Source organism: Pinus tabuliformis, chromosome X (genome assembly GCF_031772625.1).
Source record: "Pinus tabuliformis cultivar Carrire ecotype Pingquan chromosome X, CPIR1, whole genome shotgun sequence".
NCBI classification, from domain to species: Eukaryota; Viridiplantae; Streptophyta; class Pinopsida; order Pinales; family Pinaceae; genus Pinus; species Pinus tabuliformis.
This window is the reverse complement of record NC_142308.1, coordinates 1,455,253,594-1,455,270,966: the sequence shown is the minus strand read 5'-3', so window position 1 is coordinate 1,455,270,966 and position 17,373 is coordinate 1,455,253,594. Positions and strand designations below refer to the sequence as shown.

Sequence of the window (17,373 nt, the reverse complement as noted above, 5' to 3'; positions counted from 1 at the left end):
TGAAGTCCTTCATTGTTTCTTTTGTTCTTTCTTCATCATAGGACTATTCGTCTTCATCTTCTGAGAAACTCTTCTTCTTGAACCCTTTCTTTTTCATTATTTTCCTATATTTATTTTTCTCTTTATGATCATATTAATTATTTTCTTCCTTATGTGGACATTTAGATGCATAATGACCTAGTTTTTCATAATTAAAGCATTTGATGGGTAAATTACCTTTGCATTTTCTAGATCCTCTCTTCAATATTTTGACAAACTTTTCCTCTTCTTCATCAAATCCATAGCTAAGGAAACACTCCCTCCCACCCCCTTGGATTAATCCAAGATAAATGGGAGATAATACTTCTAACTAACCCAACTTCCATGGTCTCATTATGGATATGGGGTTATGAAATTTATTCTTCCCCAAGGTGTGTGGAATTCACTTTGGATAGCACCATCACATCCAACTTGTCAAGATATTTCCGGTGATATAAACTTTACCTCAACCTGATTCCTGGATTGAAATTTATGCTCCTTTAAATATCAATCAATTAAACAACGTAGTGTGGCACCCACATGGCCAATGATTAAATACCCCATATCTTAACGCCATGGCATGATTGGTCAAGGTCGATTGATTACCTTTATTCATTATGGGTCCCCCTTGCCTTACTGACAATTAACAGGGGGGGGATTTTCAATTCATTGTTTATGTGACTAAACCGTGTGGATTTCCCCCTATGCCTTCTTGACAATTTACAGGGGGGGAGTCTGAAATCTGTCTAATGCTATACATTAGGTAACAAACAATTCACTATTTAGCACTCCCTATCAACCATGACCTTAACTGAGAAGCAACGCAATTGACTTAGTGCTAGATAGAAGGCACGACAAAAGCTTCTCCATCTACGGACACCAAATTTGGCGTTGCTCGATGGCCATATGTAAGAATGATCCCTAAGGAACCTTTGATGAGTGTGGTCCTGGGATGACATTGCATGACCCATGGTGCCACCTAACATCCACATCATTCAGTTTCATGTCACCCAGATCCTCTGCATCTTGGTGACATAAGCATTATGTCACCCTGCCATGCGGCACCCCCTCATGATGCCACGTGTAATCCAAATTCCTGCCATTTGGCCACCCAAAGGGGATATTCTTCCTACCACGTGCCATGATGTTAGCATATCGCATCAATAACTTGTCATGTCACATGCCCACGTCATCCAGAATCCTACGTGGCAACCACATAGCCTTACCCAACCCACATGGCATCTACAATCTTAGCCTAAGTTAGGGGTCCCACTATGTCTCGGTCCTCCATGCAAATCATCCATTCTATATTATACAAAATTATTGTGGTTCATTGTGATTTCCATGTGATTTCATCGTTCCACATTTCTATCTCTCAGGACAGACATATCTTCATCCCCTAATACAAACATATCACCATTTTTCAAACTCCATCATTAGCGTTCATGCCCAATGACCATCACATAGTACTTAGTAGTGAGGCGTGACGTGACGTGAACTTTCACATTGGGTAATGAGAATATTCCCCTCCTACACTGTGTCATTAACAAATGTTCTGTAGAGGACTCATATAACATTTGGCATGGCCTGTGTGACACAAATTATCACTTAATCAAGTTTTCTAAGTGGTCAAATTAACAAAGAGATTAGTAGTAGTTCCCGAGTGTAAATAAATCCCTCGAATCCTTGTAATTTTCCTAAATTATTTTATAGAATTAATGAATCTTATACTGTGCCGACTTCGAACTTATTCCATCATGACTGTTGGGCTTGAAATCCGCAACTTGGCTGAACTTTTCTCATGGTCAAGAGTCGCTCGAACATCAAAAATCTTGTCCCAACACAAGTCGTTAAAGGAAATATGAAAATTTAGTTACATGGAATGGATTCATCAATCAAGCCTTCAAGAGGCTTTAAGGATTTAAAATCATGATGATGTTAAAGCACATTAGGCAATGGTAATTTCACACTAAAATGGTCAAATGAACACCACAATCATTCATAGAGAACCATATCAATGTCAAGTGACTCAAGCACAAATAAACAACGCATAGTTCTCAAAGCCCCTCAAACCATGAAATCGAACACATGAAGCATCTCAAAAGAGATAAACAGGAGTATCACATTCCTCCATTAACCATGTTGATATACACATTTACTATTATAACATATATCAAACATCATTATCCATATAGAAAGTGGCATCCACCCATGGTATCTTCCCATTGTATTTACCCACGGTATTGTAACTCAAGAAGGATATAAATAGCAAGCCTCACGGACCCATGAAATCGAGGGTGAGAGATTGATGGCTCTCGCGCGAGGAGATTGGGGTTAGGGTTTGAAGCCCTATAGAGCTCCTGGTTCGGTGACAAAGTTTCTTGGAGGTTGCCCTCATGAACTGTTAGCGTTTTCACCGGTTTTCTAGGTCACTCATCTTCGCTGTTTGATGTAGCTTTTAGCGGTTACAGTTGGTTAGTTGTTTGAGCTCCCCAAGGTGGTTTGTGGTTCCCCTCCGACACTCCTGCAGGTAGCTCTCAGCACAGTTTTTTGACAAGCATGGAGGATAATACCGTTTCTTCAGCGATTCCGTCGGAAAACCAGCCGATTTGGGTGCAGTCGGGGACCACAGAGGATGATTTTTTAGTCTTCGACGATGAATTAACAGCTGAAGTCGACACGCTCCCTACACTCTCTCGGCACAACCCTACTATCTTGATTCCGGTTGGAGCGGCTGCCATTCGAGACTTCACAGGTCCACAACAAATCACTGAATCACAAGCAGAAGCCGCTCTTTGGAACGCCGAGGCATCTCATATCCTAGGGCAAGAACAGGGTTCGATTCCTACGGATTTTGCTGGGGGAAAACCCTTGGTGGAGGACCCATTGACTAAGGAAAGTCATCAGCTATCGCATACCCTGTCGCGAACTCCGATAACCCTTCTATAGGCAATTTTACAGATATTGGCATCATCTCGGGGCTCTTTGACAACCTCGGAGCTAATGGCCCCCTGACTGAAAAGGTCCAGGCTACTAATGAGGCATTACTGGAGGAGACTTCGACTGGAGGCTACCAGATAGGGACATCCAAATGAAAAAAGTGCCTCCCTCTGAGAAGCAGCAAAATATTTCTCAAGCTTGCTGAGGAAACTACGTTTAGTGAAGCTATGGATTCAGCGGAGAAGGTACTGGTGGGGCGTGTTAGGGGCCGTCATTACAGTGTGGAGTGGTTCCAAAAATGGGCTATGGAGACCTGGGGACACCACCTGTCGGAACCTCCTAGGGTACAGACTTTTGTGTATGGGTGGTTTGCGTTGAGGTTCAAATGTCTAGCCCACACTAACTGGGTTCTCTTCACTATCTGGCACATAGACCAGGCTCTGGTCCTCCTCCTAAGATGGATGCCTATGTTTGACCCGGAACTGGAAAGGTTAGGGGCGGGACTGATATGGGTGCGACTCCCTGGTCTACCTGTCCATTATTAGACCGAGAAGATTTTTAAACAAATGGGCGATGCCATGTACAAATTCCTTACCTATGATGACTCTTTTATTTCCTTCGAGAGAATGGCATATGCTAGAATTTTGGTTTATTTGGACCTCACAGATGGGCTTCTGGAATTCATCAACATTCAGTGGAGGGGTTTAGCGAGGAGGCAACCGCTGGACTACGAGGGAGTCCCTTCCAGGTGCCGCCGCTGCCACAAGGTGGGGCATTTATTTAATAATTGTCCACTTAATAAGTGGAACAACAGATGATTTGTACGACACTCCCCACAGATTACCCGCGAGCAGGTGGAATAGGATCATGATGACCGGGTTGATGAGGATTTGCCTCAAGCTTCGGTAGATATCCAGAGGTTGGCTTCCCCATGCTCTGGTGGTACTAACAAACTCTCGGGACTTGTTATGTGCTCTCCAGCACCTGCTCTCAGCACTCCGCAGAAGCGTGGTCGCCCGCCGCATGGAACCTCGTATTCTGTACCTGGTCCGGCTACTACTACCTCTAGGGACTCCAATACTTCGGGTATGCAATCCTCCCTCTCATTATATTTTCGATGTGCATGATTCAAATGCTGAGTTGTTCTCATTTGAAGACCCTATTCATAATGCATGTGAGGTTTACCCCCCCCCTCCCCTCTCTTCCCCTCTCCTCCCCTTCCGCTGTTTGCACCCCTCCCCTCTACCCTCGACTCCCATGTCCTCAGCTTTGGTTCCTAGATACATCACCCAGTCTCGTTTGAGGAACATGGACCTTGATTTTGTGGGCCTTGATATTCTCCACCCTCCACCATCATTCAAGGCTACCAGAGGCCGCCCATTTGGATTTAAAATCGACCAAGCCCAAGTTGATGTCGACATTGCTTTGGGCAAGCAATCTACCATTCCCGGGGTTCTTAGAGTGAGGACAAACCCTTCTGATCCCCCCCCATGAAGATTCTATCCTTCTATTGCAGAGGGCTGGCTAGGCCTGATAAAAAACTAGCTCTTCGCCGTTTACTAGCTGCTGAAGCTTTGGACATCATCTTCCTACAAGAGACTTTGGGTCCCACATTAGACGTTGCTCATTCTCTAGAACATATGCTGCCTGGGTGGAAATTTTCTGGTTTAGATGCCCATGGCCGATCTAGGGGCCTTGCTGTGGGCATTAATACCTGTTCTATTGTGGAACACAAGGGCTAGAGTGGTCAGGGTTTCCTTGGAGTAGATGTTTTCTCTTTGGAGCTCGGGCTCTCATTTAGGATTATTAATATTTATGGGACTTGCCAGAATTGACCTGAATTCTGGGACCGCCTCCTGATGATGGATCTTTTTTCGGCTGAGAACCTCATTATTGGAGGGGACCTAATTTTTTCGATTGGCCATGCGGAATCCTGGGGTCACCGGGCATAGAGGGATCCCCTCTATGACTACTTTTCCTCCATTTTGGATCATCACCGTTTCATAAACATTCCAACGGCAAAGTTGCATGCTACATGGAGGAATAATAGAGTGGGGGGAAATTGTCTTGCTAGGAGGCTCAACAGATTCCTTGTCAAGGAACAGGTTATGGATTTGGGGCTCAACATCAGGCACTGGGTTGGCTCGGGTGGTCTCTCAGACCACCTTCCTATCTTTCTGGAATAGGATAATGGGAGAGACAAGCGAAAGGGCCTTTTAAATTCTACTCTACCTGGCTCAAAGATGACTCATACATCAGCATGATCATTGATTATTGGAAAAGGAACCCTCCAGGGGTAAGAGGTACTGTCACAGTTGGCTTTATCCACAACCTTGCGGAGTTGAAAAAGATGTCAAGGAATTGGGCACATAATAAACGTTTACAGGAGGACCTTGTTCTTCGACAAATTGAGATAGAGCTAGGGCTCTTTGAGCAGGAACATGGTGGCCTCTATAACTCAGAAGACCACAAACATCATATCTCTACCCTCTATTCGAAACGCGGAAATATACTCAAGGATAGAGAGGACAATTGGCGATTTAGGAGCAGAGCCATTTGGGTTCGGGAAGGCAACGCTAATACAAAAATTTATCACAAATTCACAGAGGGCAGGAAGGCCATTAATACTATTTGGCATATGCAGGATGGACAGGGAGGTATTGCTGACACATTCCCACAGCTTGCCTCCCTTGCTAACTCACACTTCAAATCTGCCTTCGGGGACACCAGAGACTCCAATTTAGTAGAGATTATTAGAGTTGCACAGCTTTTCCCTAGGTATGTGGAGCTGGAATATGAGGAGGATCTAGTTTGGGAGGTCACTTTGGCAGAACTGGAAGCCACTTTGAAATGGTTCAGTAAGGACAAAAGCCCTGACCCTGATGGCTGGTCCGTTGAATTTTACCTATCTTTCTTTGAAGTTATTGGGTTGGATCTTCTCAGTGTTGTTGAGGAGTCTCAGACCTCGGGATGGTTGGAAGCAACCATCACCTCCACATTTATAGCCCTCATTTCGAAGACTGATAATGCTTTTACTTTTGATGATTTCCGTCCCATTTCGCTTTGTAATTGTTTTTACAAAATTATTGCCAAAATTATCACTAATTGTGTGAAGCCTATCTTATCTAAGCATATCCTACCAGAAAAATTTGCTTTCCTGAAGGACAGACAAATTCATGAGGCGATTGGGATGGCTTGGGAGGTTTTACACAACCTTCACTGCAAAAGAGGTAAAGGTATGATTATGAAGGTGGACTTATCAAAATCTTTTGACAGGGTTAACTGGTTATACCTGAGGATGCTTCTTACCCATCTTGGTTTTCCTTTCTCATTCATTAGATGGATCATGGGGTGCATTTCTAACATACCTTTCAGTGTTTTGGTTAATGGGTGTGCCACACCTTTCTTCACCTCGGCTCGGGGACTGAGATAAGGGTGCCCTTTATCCTCGCTGCTCTTTCTCCTTGTTATGGAAGGTTTCAGTAGAATCACTTCGGAGGAACATAGGCGAGGTAGACTCATGGGCATAAAAATCTTGGAGAACTGCATCCTTACACACCTTCTGTTTGTGGATGATGTGCTGGTCTTTCTCAATGGCAGTGTTGGGGACATCATAGTGATCAGGAATATTTTCTCCTTATTCCAGAAGGCCACGGGTATGCTCATTAATGAAGGCAAATCCACTTTGACGGTCACGGCTTGCTCACATCACGAAATTAATTATGCACTTGACAGATTCCACTTCACGAAGTTGGAATTGGTTGAGGGTTTGAAATATCTGGGGTACAAGTTGAAACCAAATGGGTACAAAATTGCAGATTGGACTTGGCTCATTGCCAAGCTGGAGAAAAGGCTAAGCATCTAGTACCATAGATTCCTCTCACGTGCAGGCCATTTGACCCTCATCAAAAGTGTACTGGAAGCAACTCCTATTTACTGGATGTCCCTGGCATGAATCCCTAGAGGCATACTTTCCAGGATACAAAATATATGTTGCAGATTTTTATGGAGAGGTAAACAGCCGGGTAGGATATTTGCTTGGGTCAAGTGGGATGCGCTCACCCTTCCTAAAAAATGGGGGGGTTGGGGCCTCAAGAAGTTGGATGATTTTTCATCTGCTCTAGTTGCGAAACTTCGATGGAAATTGATGGTTTCGGATAGTTTATGGACCAGGGTTGCTTACTTGAAATATATTTCTCCAGCCTGAGTTATGGATTGGATTAGAAGGCCAGCTGGCCTCTTTACAGGAATTTCGATTATATGGAATGCTGTCCTTAAGGCTTTGGAACCCATTCGCTCTGGCATTACCTGGAAGATTCAGTCGGGGAACAATGTCCGCATCGACATAGATCCATGGATTAGTTGTGGGGACTTGTATAGACTGCCTCCTGGTATAATAGAACAATTAAAGGAGCAGAATATCACACACCTGGCCCATATTGCAGACTTACACAACTCTACCTTTCTACATCAGGCTTGGAAATCAGTAGGTCAGCTTAATATCCCACCACCTTGGAGGCAGCACTGGCGGGTTTTCACCCAGACTCTTTTGGAAGCATATATTCGTATCATAGAGGGGGAGGACAAGATTATTTGGGGCCTGGCGAAATCTGGGAGATATACACCCAATGAGGGTTATTTGGTCCTGGCTAAACCGCGTAAGCCTCTAGTCATCTTACCATGGTGGAAGCATCTCTGGAAGCTCAAAGCGTCTCCTAGATCTAGAGTTCTTATGTGGTGCATTTTAAAGAACAAGATCCCCACCGGGGATAATTTGTTAAAAAGGGCCTTTTATGGCCCTCACTGGTGTCATTTTTGCCACATAGCTGGGGAGTCTGCTTCTCACATCTTCCTCCACTGTCCAGTAGTTCGTAGTGCTTGGCAGCTGGTGTCTGACACTGTCCCCTAAAATTGTGATTGGCTTTCAGAATCTCTAGTAGAGGCCTGGGATTTGTGGTACCAAACTGTTTTGCCTCATAAATTGAGGAACCTACCCCTACTATTCTGCTAGGCTATTTGGATAGCTCGCAATTGATTGATATTCCATAACATCCCTCCTAGATGGCCTAGTTTGGTGGCCATGATCAAATTTGACTATGATCTCATCCCGGAGGACCCTTCTCCCCCCTGCCCTGTTCTATCTCCCTGGAACAGATTGTCCTCGGTAGACCTTGGGCTTACTTTGATGGGGCGGCACAAGATGATGGCTGTGGTGGCGGGGCCACTCTACATTTAACTGAGAGGCACTCTTACAGTCTGTCTATGGGCTTTAGACAGGGCACAAATAACTTCGCAGAACTTTCAGCTGCTTATCATATCATTCACTTTGCATTGGAGAAAGGATGCACTGCATTACAACTGTTTGGTGACTCAAAGATTGTCTGTGATTGGTTGAATAGAGCATCTTCTTGTAGGACTTTCACTTTGAGACACATTCTTGATGAGGATTTCAGATTGATTTCATATTTTGACCTTTTTTGCTGTAATCATATATACAGGGAGCGGAACACAGAGGCTGACCGTCTTTCCAAAGAAGGCGCAATCAGGGAGCAAGGCAACAGGCTGATTATTGAACAGATCGATGGAGAACACCACCAGTTCTATCACAGGCCATTCATGGACTTTTTGACATAATATTTGGACCAGACATATATATTTGTACATATTTCCTTGGCTGTTTCTTGATTAGATATGCGGCCATAACATTTGGTACTGTTCATGTTTTTTGATATTATCTCCCTGCGTGGATCAAGATAATATTCTCGGTTGATTTTTTGAAACTTTTGGACTCTCCTTCAGACTCGGTCTAGGCTCTTTGCTGTGTGGTGGGGGTAGCTGTTTACTGCCTCCATCGATGCAGTGTTCTATGATAGATATTTCGGAATATGCTTATGCATCTACAATATGTAATTTCTGAATCTAATGGGGAATTAAATAATGTCATCATTCGGTTATCCTCTGATGCCCGAGTGCACCAATGCATTGTCATAATCATCATGGACATCCCGGAGGCTTATGATCTTCTTCTCAGCAGAGATTGGTCTTGCAAGCTGCAGGGATACTTTTGCAACAAACCTCTTGTGCTTCAAGGATTGCTTTGAGGTCCTTTGGGATAAGAAGAATGCCTTCAACCCTTCTTCCTTTTTGGTCCTCTCTTGGACTTAGCTAACAACAACTTTCCATTCACCTCTGCAAACTCAAACAATGGTCAGTCTATAAACAAGTGTACAATCAACCTCTGACTATTTAAACACCTTTTAGACAAGCAATCTTTGCTCTGTCAATCAAGCATTCTAATCTAACACCACTTGCTCTGGTATAAATAGCTTTGATATCACCTTATTTGAAGGTGGGGTTAATCAAACTTAAGCTCTGATACCACCTGATCTAAAAATGGGGCACTAAAGGCTTCTTGTTATGCTTACAAGAACCTCTCCCACTTCCAAAGTTTAAATATTCCCAAGACCTTATGATTAAACAATTGCGGAATTAAAAGGTGTATGCTTGTGTTTGTTTTTAAATGTTAAGTGCTTTAAGTTTTGTTGCTTATGCTAATATTTAAATACATGTGACAGTAAGTAAAGCATCAAATAGACAAACACACATAACAACAATATAATATGGAGTTCACCCAAACCTCTTGGGCTACGTCTCCTTGAGCTCTAGTCAACTCGACTAGGCTCTCTGGGATTATGGCATAAGTTCTTTTACAAGCTCCATGCTCAACTCCATTGGATTACATAGAAACAATGGGCTTAGAATACCATCTTATCATTGGCTCTGAAGCTCTCAGGATTTCTGGCTCTGGCTCTGGCTCTCGGCTCTGGCTCTAGCTCTGGCTCTTGGCTCTAGCTCTGGCTCTTGGCTCTAGCTCTTGGCTCTGGCTCTGGCTCTTGGCTCTGGCTCTCGGCTCTGGCTCTGGCTCTGGATCTTGGCTCTGGCTCTGGCTCGTGGCTCTGGCTTTGGCTCTGATCTTCTCTCAGCCTCTGCGTGCCTTTGTAGTTCGCTTGACCTCCAAGTGACTCTCAGCAACCTTCCAACGACCTATTTCAGTCCTCAATTGTGCGCTCTGTGCCTTTGTAAAATGTCAGTTACAGTCCTCCATCATGGAAAACCTAACTATTCACCACAAGAATCCGTTTACAATGGAAAGGAATCGTCGGCATGGGGAAACCTGATTGTTTTTCCTTCCTCTAGCCGTGACAGCCAAATAACGGAAATACACAGGAAAACGCATGCAAAACACATCATGGGCCTTTAGCCTGGACTTAAAATAATATAGAATCTCATCTATAAACCCATCGGGTCCGCCTTCTATCGGCATATCGCAATCGCTTAGGTGGGAGGTCAAAACCTTAATATACGGGAAATACAAAGAAAATCTGAATAAATCGGATTTCAAATTTTATGCATGCACGCTTATAATTCCCATCAGGTCTACCCTTTATCAGCATATCGCAAGTTTCAATCACAATGTGCATTGGCCCTGGTATCGGGGGTTCACCGATCGGCCGATCAAAAGATCAGCGTATCGCTATTGGCCCCCTTGCATCGGCGCTATCACTGATCGCATATCGGCATATCGTAGTGCTATGGCCTGAGGGTCTTCCCTTTTCATCCCCCGATCAGCAATCACCGATCGCATCTTGACCATTGATTCACGACCTCTAATCCGATGGCTGACAGTCATTTCGGGTGCACAATTTGCACGGGGATTAACCGCCCAAAAAAGCGGTTTCCTCTCTCCTCCTGGGTGCTATATGTCGGACAATGTATGGAATCAGGCTGAGCCCGTCCAATACCTCTTATTGCTTGAAGCTTGCCCGAAATATCTCTTACTGCCCTCCTTTCGGAACTCAAAAGGTTCGCTTGCTTGATTTATAAATCCGTCGAGTCCGCTGAAATCCTTTGCGCCTATTTTAAGTCCTTCAACCTTATTTTATTGTGATGCAATAAAGGAATGTGATGTGATGGAATCTAAGGGATTTTATGTTCAAAAACACATTTTCCCTTAAGTCCCATTTATAAGAAATTGCGTCATTTTCAAAGGACAAAGGAAAACTTCTTTTTGTGATAACTTCTTCATCCAAAGTCCATTTTAGCCCATTCAAATTGCAGTAGATTCAGAGTGAAAAGATCTACACAATGAGACTATTTCCAAGAGCAGCCCTTAACTTTCATTTTCATCTATGAGGAACACTTTAGACTTAGAAGTCTATCCAAGATCCATTTTGGATCAAAAGGGATCATCGTCGACCCTGACCGCGTAAAAGCCATAGCACAAATCCCTTACCCAAGCACCAAGAAAGGTATGCAATCTTTCCTTAGTAAAATTAATTTCTTGCACAAGTTTATTTCAGATTTTGCACAAATTTCCAAACCTCTACAAAACATGATAAAGAAAGATACAATTTTCAAATGGGATCGGGAAGAAAAGGAATCATTTGATTAGATTAAGGCAGAAATCGCGGAGGCACCTTCACTCTCAAGCCCCGATTTCCACAAAGATTTTATCTTATACACCTTCGCTTCAGATTCATCACTGGCCGTGGTCCTCACTCAAAAGGACTGTGATCATGATGGACGTCCTACATCTTTCATGAGTACAGGACTCCAAGGGGCAAAGCTGAATTACCCGAACATCGATAAGTAGGCTTATGCTGTCTACAAAGCAGTGAAACACTTTAGGCCTTACACCCTAAAAAATCACATCACCGTATGTTGAAAATGCAACAAGATGATGGAGCTTAGTGGAAAGGAGTCGCCTTCACTAAGTGGGCCCGCAGGGTATTTTTGGCGCAAAGTCTATTTTTAAACTATGTCTATTTTTAGACATATGGATCATGGTCTATGAGTTGCAGGATGTTGTTTATGGATGATTGGTCATGTTGGGAAGAATAGATGGACTTCTATTTTTGGTTCACAGTGGAGTGATCAGAGTCTATTTTTAGACTGCCAGGCTAAAAATAGAAACAGTTAAATATTATTAGCCCTTAGTAATATTTGGTCTCTAAACATTATCTTATTCTCTTGGAGCACTTCAGTTCGAGCTACGGATGTGGCACATGTCGCTGACAAAAGGAATCACATGGTTTCTTATGTGTTAGTTGATCTATTGCATGGAGGACTTCAGTTAGAACTCATGCATGTGAGTTCTGTGGAGTTGGATGTGGAGTTGATGGATTTGTGTTCAGTTTGACTTAGTTGAACTAGTTGTATTTAGTCTAACTGCAGAATAAACTAGTGATGAGTTGTGTGAATTAAATATTAATTAATTCACTAATTATTAAGTCATAAAGCAACTGAAGAATACATCAGTTAACTCAGTGCATAGACAGTTCAACATAGACAGGTGTTAGAGGTAAGTGAAAGGGTGAGTTGTGACTATCAGTTGTGCATGAGATTTTGCACATGCATGGATTGAGTAATGCCAATGAGTATTGCGCAGTGTGGGCCAATATCAAGGCAATTATAGCTTATGCTCACATGATTTGGATCAGCCAAGGTAAATAGGAGTTTGGATCAGCCATTCTCATTCATTCTCTTGCAGGATTGCGCAGTGGAGGCAGGCAAACAGTGGAGGAGAGTTGAGGCATCAGATCTGAGCTAGTTTTGTGTGTAACAGGTGGAGATAGTACTGAGTACTTGTGAGGAGTATTGTACTATGTATTGTTACATGTTCTCAATCATTAATATACAGATAGTGTGGGGTTTTCAGCTGTAAGCTTTCCCCGGGTTACATACTGTGTTAATGTGTGCATGTGATTGATGTTTCATTGTTTTTAATGCTGCTAAATTGATGATCAACATAGAGGAGGTTATGTATTATGCATATATTCTGCAATAGTGTATAATCGAGATAATCTCTATGAATAAGTACTTAATTATTCAAAATTTCTACACCGTAATGGTCCCCCATCCCACTGTTAGATCCCTCTTCCTACAAAAAGAGTTGGGGGAGAGAAGAGCCAACTGGATGACATCCCTCCAGGAATATGACTTAGAATTTAAGCCCTCGCACACTGTAAAAGGGCATGGTATTTGTAAGCTGGCTGTCAAAGCCACGAATCTGTAGGGCACGGAAGCTGACTGATTGGCCCAAGAAACAGAAGGATGGGAGCATGAAATTGAAATGTACCACAATGAACTCCTCGGCTCACATGACTCCCCATCATGGTATGCTGATTTAAAGCAATATCTAACACATGGGTCATTGCCCGAAACAATGTCCGCTAAACAGAGAAGAGCTGTTAGACTGAAAGCAACCTCATATCAGATGGTCCAGGGTAACCTCTTCAAGAAGCATCACCTTGGTGTGTTGCTAAGATGTCTAGAATATGATGAAGCACAACAGGTGGTCAAAGATTTACATGACGGATCGGCAGGAGGTCATTAGGCGGGCGACACCATAGCACAAGGTTATGCGGACAGGTTTCTACTGGCCCACTTTATTCAAAGATGCTTATGACTATGTTCGAAAGTGTTTGATTTGCCAAAAGCATGCTGGCATGCATGCAAGGTAATCCGCCCCCTTACAACCCATAGCAGTCGAGGAACCTTTTCAACAATGGGGTCTGGACATCATAGGTGAGATCATTCCTCACTCGTCAAAGCAACATAGGTACATACTCACGGCCACCGACTACTTCACTCGATGGGTAGAGGCAATCCCACTTTGAAAGGTTAATGATGACGAGGTAATATCTTTTATTAAGCAGCACATCATCACCAGGTTCGGCATTCCAACCTCCCTTGTTTTTGATAACGCTACTTACTTTTCGTCTTTGAAATTATATAATTTCGCTCTGGAAAATAGCATAGTGTTAAAACATTTGGCTAATTACTACCCTCAAGGGAACGACTTGGCTGAATCAACCAACAAGAACCTCATTTGTATCATAAAAAAAACCCTACTTTTGTAACAGAGGAATTGGCATAATGCCCTCAGTAATGCTCTTTGGGCTGACCGAGTCACTCCCAAAACCTCAATAAGCACATCGCCATACTTCCTGGTCTACGGGAAAGAAGCCATCTTGCCCCCCAATCTGTATCTCCCCGCCCTTAAGCTAGCCCAAGAGTCGCGAGGCACCCCTTGCCCATCTATACAAAGCCGGATCGATACCCTGGTGAAACTAGAGGAAGAAAGGTTCAAAACTAAGGAGAAGTTTGCCATTCACCAAGCCCAGATCAAAAGATGGTTTGATGGGAAATCCGCAGGGTCCCACAAATTTGAGGTAGGGGACCTAGTGCTCAAATGGGACTAGGCTCATGAAGACAAAGGCAAACATGCAAAATTTCAAGCCTTGTGGATAGGCCCATTCCAGATTGTAGAAAAAATTGGTCATCGCACTTTCAAATTACAAAACCTAGGAGGATAGGTGGAACCATTTCCAGTGAACGACCATGACCTTAAACATTACTTCACCTAGAAACCCCAGAGTTGCTAAGTCCCACCTTGTACTATAGTCTACCATTGCTTTCATAGATAGTTTTCATTTATCGCCATGTAGTTTCAATCACTAGTTTAATGGTGGTTTGTTGTTTTCCTAGAATAAAGTAGAGATGGAAGGTCAAAGTTAAAATAACCCTACACTCTAGGTCCCTTAGACGCTCTCCGGATCCGTTAATGGACAAAAGTTTAAGTACGAGAAGAGTATATTTCGGAAGATTTGGTAACGACGGGGAATGCGATGGCATGCACAGGTCCTCATTCTCACCCACATCAGTCTACCCATGCTGCTCGCATGATCTAAATTCTTGAAGTCGTTCTAGCTCACCTGCAACCTTAGGGACAAAAGAGGAGCCGAAGAAACCAACAATGAGTATACACATATCTTGGGAAAACAATAAGGACTCTATAAGCCAGAAACAACCTCTTTGCAAGTCAAATAAGTCGGGATCCCTCATCCGCCCAGGTTTTAAGCCTCCATTAAAATAAGTGCGTTATATGCACAGGCAAAATAAGTGCTCATGAGCACCTATAACTTTCATAATAAGGGCTAAAGGACTGAGAAAGGATTCCTGCGCAAAGAGGTGAAGCAACGACTCCGCCGGGGTACTGACTAGGCTCACTGGTAGCGGAGTAATGTTCGCGATTTCTAGGTAGTGACTCCGCCGGGGTACTATTCAGGCTCGCTGGTAGTGGAGCAACACCAAAGTACCATGACCACTATACCGGGAATACTCTAAAACTCATGCTGTAACTTCGGTTCTCCCTTTTGGGCCCAAGGTAGCAGAAGGTAGCGCCCCTTTTTTGCATGTGTAAAGATCATGTTGAGACAAGCAGGACAACTGACCAAGTTCGAAAGGAGAACCTGGAATACCATCAGTGGGACCCGCAGCCCAATCAAGAAATATCTATTTCAAGTCCCCTTAAGCGAGGCCCGTGAACGTCAGAGATCCTGGGTTCTTCCAGGGAATTTCCAATTGTTGTAGATGTTGCGACAACACCTCCCAAAATCCCTGTAAACATAAAATTTTTGGACCCCCTACATCAAGCCTAAGCTTCAGCCTCGTTAGGCCCTTCCCGAAGTTTCGTCAGTGTCAGTAAATCCGAGGGAATTTCAAATTTTGGCTAAGTTAAGCCAAGTCGCAAGTTCATGAAATAAGCCGGGTCGCATAATCGCAACGCGACTATAGCATATGCCTACGACCAAGACAACCCTTGCGACCTCGACGACTCGCTAGTCACAAAGTCACAAGGTCGCACTTCTGACCACCTATATCCCACACGACCTCGCGACCTTGCGACCTCACGACCTCGCGACCTTCCGAGTCACAAAGTCGCAAAGTCGCCTCATTTACAGCTAGGAGCTTTTGCGACCTCGTGACTCTGCGACTCGCAAGGTCGCCAAGTTGCAAGGTCGCATCTCCTATCTGCATCTTCCAACGCGATTTCGTGACCCCTGAGTTGCAAACAACCCTTAAGTCACAAGGTCCCAATATACCCCCTCGCGACCCTCGCGACCTCCACACATTCGATGATTTTATAACTAGGAGGGCACCCTGGTTGCATTTGACAAAGCTCTGTTGGTCACACTAGAAGGCATAAATCCCTCCGACCCAACTTCACACGCGTGTCTAACTTTGGTAAGTAACAATCCTCCCTCCTGCAATGATTATTTTCTTCCAAATGGCATAAACTGCATCCCCTGACCTCCGACTTACCTCCTGCCCTAGGGTTTAGCTCTTTACTTAGCTCTCCTTCCCAGTTGTGCCCCATAAATCACCCTGGCCTTCCCCTACTCCTTCACTCAAGTTTTCAATTTTCCTTACACTTGATCCTCCTTGTTAGATCAAGAAGCCAAAGTTTTATCCTTTTGAAAGTGACCCAGGTCTCCCTAAGTCATCTAGAGGCCTCCTCTGGGACAATCTGAACCTTAGTCGCACACCCCACGGCCGCGATATCCTTCCCTCCAATACTCTGTGACCTCGCGACTCCCCTTATCCGTGATTCTATGACTCTGCAACCTCGCAACTCCCTCGACCTCCTATCGTCGCGACCTCGCGACTCCCCTTTCCCCGCGACCTCCTACCTCTGCGACCTCGCGACTCCTCTTTCCTCGCGACCTCCTAGCATTGCGATGTCGTGACTCCTCCATCCTCTGTGCGACCCACAATCTGCCCCTTTGCATCTCAACCTCACGGTCGCGCCCGACCTGTGACCTCAGTCGCACTATTGCATTAGATACCTTGCGACTCCCTCATTCCCGCAACCTCCCTCTCACTGGCTAAGTTTTATTTTGGTATTTTCAATTTATGGTTATGCCCTCTCTCTCATCGTGGGATTGCATTTTTGACATTCCATGTGACGTCGAGCTCGAGTGCATATCCATTTCCTCTTTTGAATATGAGATGGGTCATCCAACTACTAAAACATCTCAAGGTGCATTAGGAAGCGGGACATGGGAGACAAAACCAGACGAACAACCACCTATCTTCGTAGATACGACATGCAACATAAGTGTTATCACTTAGAATAAAAATTTTATGCATATAGTCCTTGGTCCTAGTTCAATGTCAAAGGTCTGTGTCATATGGTTTTCGTTTTATGTTTCATACTTAGGATTTGGAGTTTTAAAGGTGTTTGTTTTAAATTATACTCTAATCCTATTGGTTCTCCTCCACCATCATTGTGTTATAAGCCATGTCTTGTCTTATCCTATTCACCGAGTCTTTTCGTGATTTCGCAGCGTAATCTCCTATTGGCCAGTTTCGTAGCGTAATCATTGTTCAGTCATTTCGCAGCGCGTTATCATTAAGCCGTTTCACAGCGCATTATTAGAATTTTAAACTAACCGCGCTGCGAAATCGTGGATTCGTGCATTTCGCAGCGAATCTTTCCTAAAGTGTCAAGTCTGTTAATGAGTCACCAATTCTGTCCTCTCATGTCAGTTTTTGTGTACCTCCCGTAGC

General features: G+C 43.9%; 1 protein-coding gene across 1 annotated transcript; it reads left to right on the top strand.

Annotated features, from left to right (window-relative positions):
• Window positions 1-7,168: 7,168 nt before the first annotated feature.
• Window positions 7,169-7,867, top strand: LOC149145501 (uncharacterized). Its single transcript, XM_089452480.1, has one exon. It carries the CDS (start codon window positions 7,169-7,171, stop codon window positions 7,865-7,867), a length of 699 nt encoding a protein of 232 aa, XP_089308606.1.
• Window positions 7,868-17,373: the final 9,506 nt, after the last annotated feature.

Coding starts and splice junctions, on each gene's coding strand:
- LOC149145501 (XM_089452480.1), top strand. CDS start 7,169: ATGGATTGGATTAGAAGGCCAGCTGGCCTCTTTACAGGAATTTCGATT.